The 11,392-nt window shown below is 63.1% G+C and overlaps 1 protein-coding gene across 4 annotated transcripts in view; it reads right to left on the reverse strand.

The window, feature by feature from the left end:
• Positions 1-3,778, reverse strand: part of TBC1D31 (TBC1 domain family member 31) — a 185,547-nt gene extending 181,769 nt beyond the window's left edge. For 3 of the 4 annotated variants that reach the window (XM_066578806.1, XM_066578807.1, XM_066578804.1), the window contains exons 1-2: positions 3,717-3,778; positions 140-219 (exon numbers count right to left, since the gene is read on the reverse strand). In XM_066578806.1, coding sequence (XP_066434903.1) covers positions 140-210 — 71 coding nt within the window. In that variant the 5' untranslated portion in view covers positions 211-219; positions 3,717-3,778. Of the gene's footprint in view, positions 1-139; positions 220-3,535; positions 3,642-3,716 lie in introns of those variants that run through there. The other variant, XM_066578805.1, reaches the window with a different exon arrangement.
• Positions 3,779-11,392: the final 7,614 nt, after the last annotated feature.

An 11,392-nucleotide genomic window follows, 5' to 3' on the forward strand; every position in this document is an offset into this window, starting at 1 on the left:
CCCGTGGACAGGCAGACTGAATGAGTAAAGTCATTGGAGTTTTTGCCTTCTTCTGGATCCGCGCTGGGGGGAGGAGTAGTGTAGTGGGCGGACCTGGATAGGCAGGGTCTATCTTCGGTGGGCTCGGCTTCACACTCACCCATCAGTAGCCGCCGGCTTCCTGTGCCAGATCTTGCCACTCTCTTTGCTTCCTATTTCTGTCGTCTTCATGATGGCGAGCTGGAAAACACGAAGCGGGAGTATGAAGAGGAGACCCCAGGGGGCGCCACGGCTGACCACCCCCAGGAGGGCGTCGCTCGGGTGCCACTCAGTACACTGTAATACCAGCCGTCACCATCAGCTGTCCAGAGCACCAGCAGCCGAGCTGCGGAGCCCAAACTATTCAGGACCGACAAGGACCCAGACAAGTCCTTTAACCCCTTCATCCCCAGGACATACAGGGTTTGTGCTGAGCGGGACTGGGAGGCAATCATCTCAAAACACTGTGGCTGCCGGATGTCTGACAGCCGCCAACTGCCCACGACAGCCACAATCAGTGTGCCTGCCGCCAGCTGCCACAAGTGTGACCGCCCGCACCCTGCAGTACTGGGTACTGCGCTGTATGGTCGGGCGCCGCTCCTCATTCCGCAGGTGTGACCGCGGCCAGCTGCCATCCGATGAGCCTGCAGCTACCCTTCCTTGCAGTACTGGGTACTGAGCTGTACAGTCAGGCGCCGCTCCTCGTCCGCAGGTGTGACTGCCGACAGCTGCCCCCACGATGCAGTACTGGGTGCTGCGCTGTAAGGTCGGGCGCCGCTCCTCATCCAGCAGGTGTGACCGACGCCAGCTGCCCAATCATGCAGTACTGGGTACTGCACTGTACGGTTGGCGGCGCTCCTTGTCGCGCAGGTACTGCGCTGTGCGGTTGGCGGCGCTCCGTGTCCCGCAGGTACTGCGCTGTGTGGTCGGCGGCGCTGCTCGTCCCGCAGGTACTGCGCTGTGCGGTCGGCGGCGCTGCTCGTCCCGCAGGTACTGCGCTGTGCGGTCGGCGGCGCTGCTCGTCCCGCAGGTACTGCGCTGTGCGGTCGGCGGCGCTGCTCGTCGCGCAGGTACTGCGCTGTGCGGTCGGCGGCGCCGCTCGTCGCGCAGGTACTGCGCTGTGCGGTCGGCGGCGCTGCTCGTCCCGCAGGTACTGCGCTGTGCGGTCGGCGGCGCTGCTCGTCCCGCAGGTGTGACCGCCGCCAGCTGCCCCCGCCCTGCAGTACTGGGTACTGTGCTGTATAGTCAGGCGCCGCTCCTCGTCCGCAGGTGTGACTGCCGCCAGCTGCCCCCATCATGCAGTACTGGGTACTGCACTGTACGGTCGACCGGCGCTACTCGTCCTGCAGGTGTGACCGCTGCCAGCTGCCCCCTGCCTGCAGTACTGGGTACTGCGCTGTACGGTCGTTGGCGCTGCTCGTCCCGCAGGTACTGCCTTGTACGGTCGTCGGCGCTGCTCCCAGCCTGCAGTACTGGGTATTGCGCTCCTCGTCCCCCAGGTGTGACCGCCACCAGCTGCCCCCTGCCTGCAGTACTGGGTATTGCGCTCCTCGTCCCCCAGGTGTGACGGCCTCCAGCTGCCCCCTGCCTGCAGTACTGGGTATTGCGCTCCTCGTCCCCCAGGTGTGACGGCCTCCAGCTGCCCCCTGCCTGCAGTACTGGGTATTGCGCTCCTCGTCCCCCAGGTGTGACCGCCTCTAGCTGCCCCCTGCCTGCAGTACTGGACATTGCGCTCCTCGTCCCCCAGTTGTGACCGCCTCCAGCTGCCCGCTGCCTGCAGTACTGGACATTGCGCTCCTCGTCCCCCAGTTGTGACCGCCTCCAGCTGCCCCCTGCCTGCAGCACTGGGTATTGCGCTCCTCGTCCCCCAGCTGCCCCCTGCCTGCAGTACTGGGTATTGCGCTCCTCGTCCCCCAGCTGCCCCCTGCCTGCAGTACTGGGAATTGCGCTCCTCGTCCCCCAGCTGCCCCCTGCCTGCAGTACTGGGTATTGCGCTCCTCGTCCCCCAGCTGCCCCCTGCCTGCAGTACTGGGTATTGCGCTCCTCGTCCCCCAGCTGCCCCCTGCCTGCAGTACTGGGTATTGCGCTCCTCGTCCCCCAGCTGCCCCCTGCCTGCAGTACTGGGTATTGCGCTCCTCGTCCCCCAGCTGCCCCCTGCTTGCAGTACTGGGTATTGCGCTCCTCGTCCCCCAGCTGCCCCCTGCCTGCAGTACTGGGTATTGCGCTCCTCGTCCCCCAGCTGCCCCCTGCCTGCAGTACTGGGTATTGCGCTCCTCGTCCCCAGCTGCCCCCTGCCTGCAGTACTGGGTATTCCGCTCCTCGTCCCCCAGCTGACCCTGCCTGCAGTACTGGGTATTGCGCTCCTCGTCCCCCAGCTGCCCGCTGTCTGCAGTACTGGGTATTGCGCCTCTCGTCCCCCAGCTGCCCCCTGCCTGCAGTACTGGGTATTGCGCTCCTCGTCCCCCAGCTGCCCGCTGCCTGCAGTACTGGGTATTGCGCTCCTCGTCCCCCAGCTGCCCCCTGCCTGCAGTACTGGGTATTGCGCTCCTCGTCCCCCGGCTGCCCGCTGCCTGCAGTACTGGGCATTGCGCTCCTCGTCCCCCAGCTGCCCGCTGCCTGCAGTACTGGGTATTGCGCTCCTCGTCCCCCAGGTGCCCGCTGCCTGCAGTACTGGGTATTGCGCTCCTCGTCCCCCAGGTGCCCGCTGCCTGCAGTACTGGGTATTGCGCTCCTCGTCCCCCAGCTGCCCGCAGTACTGGGTATTGCGCTCCTCGTCCCCCAGCTGCCCCCTGCCTGCAGTACTGGGTATTGCGCTGTACGGTCGGCTGCCCCCTGCCTGCAGTACTGGGTATTGCGCTGTACGGTCGGCTGCCCCCTGCCTGCAGTACTGGGTATTGCGCTCCTCGTCCCCCAGCTGCCCCCTGCCTGCAGTACTGGGTATTGCGCTCCTCGTCCCCCAGCTGCCCCCTGCCTGCAGTACTGGGTATTGCGCTCCTCGTCCCCCAGCTGCCCCCTGCCTGCAGTACTGGGTATTGCGCTCCTCGTCCCCCAGCTGCCCCCTGCCTGCAGTACTGGGTATTGCGCTCCTCGTCCCCCAGCTGCCCCCTGCCTGCAGTACTGGGTATTGCGCTCCTCGTCCCCCAGCTGCCCCCTGCCTGCAGTACTGGGTATTGCGCTCCTCGTCCCCCAGCTGCCCCCTGCCTGCAGTACTGGGTATTGCGCTCCTCGTCCCCCAGCTGCCCCCTGCCTGCAGTACTGGGTATTGCGCTCCTCGTCCCCCAGCTGCCCCCTGCCTGCAGTACTGGGTATTGCGCTGTACGGTCGGCTGCCCCCTGCCTGCAGTACTGGGTATTGCGCTCCTCGTCCCCCAGCTGCCCCCTGCCTGCAGTACTGGGTATTGCGCTCCTCGTCCCCCAGCTGCCCCCTGCCTGCAGTACTGGGTATTGCGCTCCTGAACATCTACAAATCACTGAAGAGTTTTATTAGTTATTAAAAATGAAGAAAAAGTGTAAAAAACCTCCCGAAGATCTGAAGAGAGAAGTAACCGCTCGGCCGCCGGGGGTCGCTGCGCCGCAGAGGTCCGGCCAGTAAGACGCCGCCCGCGGGACCGGCAGGGAACACCAAGACTGCTGCCACATCTATTCAGTACAGAACCCCCCGCAAACCCGCCGTCCGGCCATGATAGCCGCAGGACTCACCGCCGCACACCACACTGCCGAGCCCAACTGCCGCTCTGTGGGAGGAGCCGCTGGCCCCGCCCATACGCCTGACCGTCGCCGGGCAACGAAACGGGAACGACAGCCACGCCCCCTGCGCCGCCCGGAACCCTGGGTAAAGGTTCTCCAGCGTGTGACGTCACGCGGCCGTTAGCGAATGCGTGACGTTGGGGGGCGCGTCCGTCCGTGTAATAGATATATGCCGCCTCCGGGCCGCATATTAGCCCTTTACTGCCCACTTCTACACGGGCCAACAAACAGCCAATCACAGTGAATCAGGCAAACCACGTAACCAATCACAGGGAATGAGAAAATCCAAACCACCAATCAGGTTGCGGATCTGGGGAGTACTCTAGCTATATGCGTGGGGGCGCCACGGGGTGGGTGTGTACAGGCCGAGTCTGCGACCCCAGAGGCTTCATAGAGCGAGCAATGGAGCGAGCGGACCCCGAACATGCAGTGCGCAGATAGTGCGGCGAGCTGGGGTCCATCACTGCGGTGTGCGCAGAGCCTCCTGAGACCCCCGCCGCCCCGCACTGATGAGCCTCCTGAGACCCCCGCCGCCCCGCACTGATGAGCCTCCTGAGACCCCCGCCCGCCTCGCACTGATGAGCCACCTGAGACCCCCGCCGCCTCGCACTGATGAGCCTCCTGAGACCCCCGCCTCGCACTGATGAGCCTCCTGAGACCCCCGCCCGCCTCGCACTGATGAGCCTCCTGAGACCCCCGCCCGCCTCGCACTGATGAGCCTCCCGAGACCCCCGCCCGCCTCGCACTGATGAGCCTCCTGAGACCCCCGCCCGCCTCGCACTGATGAGCCTCCTGAGACCCCCGCCGCCTCGCACTGATGAGCCTCCTGAGACCCCCGCCGCCTCGCACTGATGAGCCTCCTGAGACCCCAGCCACCTCGCACTGATGAGCCTCCTGAGACCCCCGCCCACCTCGCACTGATGAGCCTCCTGAGACCCCCGCCCGCCTCGCACTGATGAGCCTCCTGAGACCCCAGCCACCTCGCACTGATGAGCCTCCTGAGATCCCCGCCGCCCCGCACTGATGAGCCTCCTGAGACCCCTTACCGCCTCGCACTGATGAGCCTCCTGAGACCCCCGCCCGCCTCGCACTGATGAGCCTCCTGAGACCCCCGCTTGCCTCGCACTGATGAGCCTCCTGAGACCCCCGCCCGCCTCGCACTGATGAGCCTCCTGAGACCCCCGCCCGCCTCGCACTGATGAGCCTCCCGAGACCCCCGCCCGCCTCGCACTGATGAGCCTCCTGAGACCCCCGCCCGCCTCGCACTGATGAGCCCCCTGAGACCCCCGCCCGCCTCGCACTGATGAGCCTCCTGAGACCCCCGCCCGCCTCGCACTGATGAGCCTCCCGAGACCCCAGCCACCTCGCACTGATGAGCCTCCTGAGACCCCCGCCCGCCTCGCACTGATGAGCCTCCCGAGACCCCCGCCCGCCTCGCACTGATGAGCCTCCTGAGACCCCCGCCCGCCTCGCACTGATGAGCCCCCTGAGACCCCCGCCCGCCTCGCACTGATGAGCCTCCTGAGACCCCCGCCCGCCTCGCACTGATGAGCCTCCTGAGACCCCCGCCGCCCCGCACTGATGAGCCTCCTGAGACCCCCGCCCGCCTCCCACTGATGAGCCTCCTGAGACCCCAGCCACCTCGCACTGATGAGCCCCCTGAGACCCCCGCCCGCCTCGCACTGATGAGCCTCCCGAGACCCCCGCCGCCTCGCACTGATGAGCCTCCTGAGACCCCCGCCGCCTCGCACTGATGAGCCTCCTGAGACCCCCGCCCGCCTCGCACTGATGAGCCTCCTGAGACCCCCGCCCGCCTCGCACTGATGAGCCTCCTGAGACCTCCGCCCGCCTCGCACTGATGAGCCTCCTGAGACCCCCGCCCGCCTCGCACTGATGAGCCTCCTGAGACACCCCCCCCCCCCCCCGCCTCGCACTGATGAGCCCCCTGAGACCCCCGCCCACCTCGCACTGATGAGCCTCCTGAGACCCCCGCCCGCCTCGCACTGATGAGCCCCCGGTTTTGGGGCGGTGAGCCGCGGCTGGTGCCCCTTTGTCCGCACGTTATCTTCTGTCGGGTCGCGGTGCAGACAGTAGAAAAGCGCCAAACCCGTCCTGACGCCGCGGGCCCATCCGCCGTGCACCTTGTGTTTTGGGACTTTCTGTCAGTCTGCGGCGTTTTTTTGCAGCTTTTGTGGTTTTTTTCGGTGATTTTTTTTCTATCTACGTCTCTACCGGAAGAAAATACATAACCGGAGCCGCGTGGCCTAAAGGAGCCGCCCGATCCCTGGAGCAGCGCATTACGGTCGTGGCGGTGTCCTGCAGCCTCAAGCAGTGTATTTATGGCGCCTCGCTGCCGCGATCTCTGTGCCGCAGAATGTGCCGGCGCTATGACAACAACACAAATCACTTGCCGATTCAAAAACGCCGTTTTATTAAAAGCCGCGGAGCGCCTGAAGGGCGCCGGCGCAGAATGGCACGCGGGCAGTCGTTCCCAGCACTGCTTCGGGGGCTCCGGGATCCATGACCGCCCGCGGGGCCGCCCCACCAGCATGCTTCTCTCCGGGATCATTGCAGCGCCGCCGTTTTTCGGTGATTCTGTTCGCCGCGGTTTCCTGTAAACGGGATTTTTCTACATTGCGCTCTACTGGAACGACTTCAGATTTACACGCGTATAAAGCGTTTACAGCGACGCCAACCGGTTGTATCGTATAACGCATCACAGCCCCTGAACCAGTCCGAATACAGCAGAAATAGCGCAGCATGCGGGGTCTCATATGGAAAACTGTCGGCATGCTGGACGGACTCCCCCCGGGCCTCCACCACCGGCCGCGCAGGAAAGATGCCGTTCATTTGGCAGCAAGCGAACCAATGGAATCCGCTGCCACCCGGCTCCCCATGTGGATGCCCCACCCCCTCCAAGTGCAGGTAGAGAGGAGGCGGTACATCCACACTCTTCAGTCCCCACTCTGGACTCTTGAGTCCCTGGTCCACATTCTTCAGTCCCCACTCCGCGCTCGAGTCTCTGCTCCGCACTCTTGATTCCTCGCTCTGCGCTCTTGAGTCCGCTCCACATTCTCCACTTCGCGCTCCACATTCTCCACTTCGCTCTCTTGAGTCCCCAGTCCACATTCTTCAGTCCCGCTTCGCGCTCGAGTCTCTGCTCCACGCTCTTGATTCCTCGCTCTGCGCTCTTGAGTCCGCCCCACGTTCTCCACTTCGCTCTCTTGAGTCCCCGTTCCACATTCTTCAGTCCCCACTCCACGCTCGAGTCTCTGCTTCACGCTCTTGATTCCTCGCTCTGCGCTCTTGAGTCCGCTCCACGTTCTCCACTTCGCACTCCAGGTTCTCCACTTCGCTCTATTGAGTCCCCGGTCCACATTCTTCAGTCCCCACTCCGCGCTCGAGTCTCTGCCCCACGCTCTTGATTCCTCTCTCTGCGCTCTTGAGTCCGATCCACATTCTCCACTTCGCTCTCTTGAGTCCCCGGTCCACATTCTTCAGTCCCGCTCCACGCTCGAGTCTCTGCTTCACGCTCTTGATTCCTCGCTCTGCGCTCTTGAGTCCGCTCCACGTTCTCCACTTCGCACTCCACGTTCTCCACTTCGCTCTCTTGAGTCCCTGGTCCACATTCTTCAGTCCCGCTCCGCGCTCGAGTCTCTGCTCCACGCTCTTGATTACTCGCTCTGCGCTCTTGAGTCCGCTCCACGTTCTCCACTTCGCTCTCGAGTCCCCGGTCCACATTCTTCAGTCCTGCTCCACGCTCGAGTCTCTGCTCCACGCTCTTGATTCCTCGCTCTGCGCTCTTGAGTCCGCTCCACGTTCTCCACTTCGCTCTCTTGAGTCCCCGGTCCACATTCTTTAGTCCCCACTCCACGCTCGAGTCTCTGCTTCACGCTTTTGATTCCTCGCTCTGCGCTCTTGAGTCCGCTCCACGTTCTCCACTTCGCGCTCCACATTCTCCACTTTGCTCTTTTGAGTCCCCGGTCCACATTCTTCAGTCCCGCTCCGCGCTCGAGTCTCTGCTCCGCGCTCTTGATTCCTCGCTCTGCGCTCTTGAGTCCGATCCACATTCTCCACTTCGCTCTCTTGAGTCCCCGGTCCACATTCTTCAGTCCCGCTCCACGCTCGAGTCTCTGCTTCACGCTCTTGATTCCTCGCTCTGCGCTCTTGAGTCCGCTCCACGTTCTCCACTTCGCGCTCCACGTTCTCCACTTCGCTCTCTTGAGTCCCTGGTCCACATTCTTCAGTCCCCACTCCGCGCTCGAGTCTCGCACTGATGAGCCTCCTGAGACCCCCGCCCGCCTCACACTGATGAGCCTCCTGAGACCCGCCCGCCTCGCACTGATGAGCCTCCTGAGACCCCCGCCACCTCGCACTGATGAGCCTCCTGAGACCCCCGCCACCTCGCACTGATGAGCCTCCTGAGACCCGCCCGCCTCGCACTGATGAGCCTCCTGAGACCCCCGCCACCTCGCACTGATGAGCCTCCTGAGACCCCCGTCACCTCGCACTGATGAGCCTCCTGAGACCCCCGCCACCTCGCACTGATGAGCCTCCTGAGACCCCCGCCCGCCTCGCACTGATGAGCCTCCTGAGACCCCCGCCACCTCGCACTGATGAGCCTCCTGAGACCCCCGCCCGCCTCGCACTGATGAGCCTCCTGAGACCCCCGCCCGCCTCGCACTGATGAGCCTCCTGAGACCCCCGTCCGCCTCGCACTGATGAGCCCCCTGAGACCCCCGCCCGCCTCGCACTGATGAGCCCCCTGAGACCCCCGCCCGCCTCGCACTGATGAGCCCCCTGAGACCCCCGCCCGCCTCGCACTGATGAGCCCCCTGAGACCCCCGCCCACCTCGCACTGATGAGCCTCCTGAGACCCCCGCCCGCCTCGCACTGATGAGCCCCCGGTTTTGGGGCGGTGAGCCGCGGCTGGTGCCCCTTTGTCCGCACGTTATCTTCTGTCGGGTCGCGGTGCAGACAGTAGAAAAGCGCCAAACCCGTCCTGACGCCGCGGGCCCATCCGCCGTGCACCTTGTGTTTTGGGACTTTCTGTCAGTCTGCGGCGTTTTTTTGCAGCTTTTGTGGTTTTTTTCGGTGATTTTTTTTCTATCTACTTCTCTACCGGAAGAAAATACATAACCGGAGCCGCGTGGCCTAAAGGAGCCGCCCGATCCCTGGAGCAGCGCATTACGGTCGTGGCGGTGTCCTGCAGCCTCAAGCAGTGTATTTATGGCGCCTCGCTGCCGCGATCTCTGTGCTGCAGAATGTGCCGGCGCTATGACAACAACACAAATCACTTGCCGATTCAAAAACGCCGTTTTATTAAAAGCCGCGGAGCGCCTGAAGGGCGCCGGCGCAGAATGGCACGCGGGCAGTCGTTCCCAGCACTGCTTCGGGGGCTCCGGGATCCATGACCGCCCGCGGGGCCGCCCCACCAGCATGCTTCTCTCCGGGATCATTGCAGCGCCGCCGTTTTTCGGTGATTCTGTTCGCCGCGGTTTCCTGTAAACGGGATTTTTCTACATTGCGCTCTACTGGAACGACTTCAGATTTACACGCGTATAAAGCGTTTACAGCGACGCCAACCGGTTGTATCGTATAACGCATCACAGCCCCTGAACCAGTCCGAATACAGCAGAAATAGCGCAGCATGCGGGGTCTCATATGGAAAACTGTCGGCATGCTGGACGGACTCCCCCCGGGCCTCCACCACCGGCCGCGCAGGAAAGATGCCGTTCATTTGGCAGCAAGCGAACCAATGGAATCCGCTGCCACCCGGCTCCCCATGTGGATGCCCCACCCCCTCCAAGTGCAGGTAGAGAGGAGGCGGTACATCCACACTCTTCAGTCCCCACTCTGGACTCTTGAGTCCCTGGTCCACATTCTTCAGTCCCCACTCCGCGCTCGAGTCTCTGCTCCGCACTCTTGATTCCTCGCTCTGCGCTCTTGAGTCCGCTCCACATTCTCCACTTCGTGCTCCACGTTCTCCACTTCGCGCTCCACATTCTCCACTTCGCTCTCTTGAGTCCCCAGTCCACATTCTTCAGTCCCGCTTCGCGCTCGAGTCTCTGCTCCACGCTCTTGATTCCTCGCTCTGCGCTCTTGAGTCCGCCCCACGTTCTCCACTTCGCTCTCTTGAGTCCCCGGTCCACATTCTTCAGTCCCCACTCCGCGCTCGAGTCTCAGCTCCACGCTCTTGATTCCTCGCTCTGCGCTCTTGAGTCCGATCCACATTCTCCACTTCGCTCTCTTGAGTCCCCGGTCCACATTCTTCAGTCCCGCTCCGCGCTCGAGTCTCTGCTCCGCGCTCTTGATTCCTCGCTCTGCGCTCTTGAGTCCGATCCACATTCTCCACTTCGCTCTCTTGAGTCCCCGGTCCACATTCTTCAGTCCCGCTCCGCGCTCGAGTCTCTGCTTCACGCTCTTGATTCCTCGCTCTGCGCTCTTGAGTCCGATCCACATTCTCCACTTCGCTCTCTTGAGTCCCCGGTCCACATTCTTCAGTCCCGCTCCACGCTCGAGTCTCTGCTTCACGCTCTTGATTCCTCGCTCTGCGCTCTTGAGTCCGCTCCACGTTCTCCACTTCGCGCTCCACGTTCTCCACTTCGCTCTCTTGAGTCCCTGGTCCACATTCTTCAGTCCCCACTCGGCGCTCGAGTGTCTGCTACACGCTCTTGATTCCTCACTCTGCGCTCTTCAGTCCGTTCCACGTTCTCCACTTCGCTCTCTTGAGTCCCTGGTCCACATTCTTCAGTCCCGCTCCGCGCTCGAGTCTCTGCCCCACGCTCTTGATTCCTCTCCGATCCACATTCTCCACTTCGCTCTCTTGAGTCCCCGGTCCACATTCTTCAGTCCCGCTCCACGCTCGAGTCTCTGCTTCACGCTTTTGATTCCTCGCTCTGCGCTCTTGAGTCCGCCCCATGTTCTCCACTTCGCTCTCTTGAGTCCCCGGTCCACATTCTTCAGTCCCCACTCCACGCTCGAGTCTCTGCTTCACGCTCTTGATTCCTCGCTCTGCGCTCTTGAGTCCGCTCCACGTTCTCCACTTCGCGCTCCACGTTCTCCACTTCGCTCTCTTGAGTCACCGGTCCACATTCTTCAGTCCCCACTCCGCGCTCGAGTCTCTGCTACACGCTCTTGATTCCTCACTCTGCACTCTTCAGTCCGTTCCACGTTCTCCACTTCGCTCTCTTGAGTCCCCGGTCCACATTCTTCAGTCCCGCTCCGCGCTCGAGTCTCTGCTCCGCGCTCTTGATTCCTCGCTCTGCGCTCTTGAGTCCGATCCACATTCTCCACTTCGCGCTCCACGTTCTCCACTTCGCTCTCTTGAGTCACCGGTCCACATTCTTCAGTCCCCACTCGGCGCTCGAGTCTCTGCTACACGCTCTTGATTCCTCACTCTGCGCTCTTCAGTCCGTTCCACGTTCTCCACTTCGCTCTCTTGAGTCCCTGGTCCACATTCTTCAGTCCCGCTCCGCGCTCGAGTCTCTGCCCCACGCTCTTGATTCCTCTCCGATCCACATTCTCCACTTCGCTCTCTTGAGTCCCCGGTCCACATTCTTCAGTCCCGCTCCACGCTCGAGTCTCTGCTTCACGCTCTTGATTCCTCGCTCTGCGCTCTTGAGTCC

This window comes from Eleutherodactylus coqui, chromosome 9 (assembly GCF_035609145.1).
Source record: "Eleutherodactylus coqui strain aEleCoq1 chromosome 9, aEleCoq1.hap1, whole genome shotgun sequence".
NCBI classification, from domain to species: domain Eukaryota; kingdom Metazoa; phylum Chordata; class Amphibia; order Anura; family Eleutherodactylidae; genus Eleutherodactylus; species Eleutherodactylus coqui.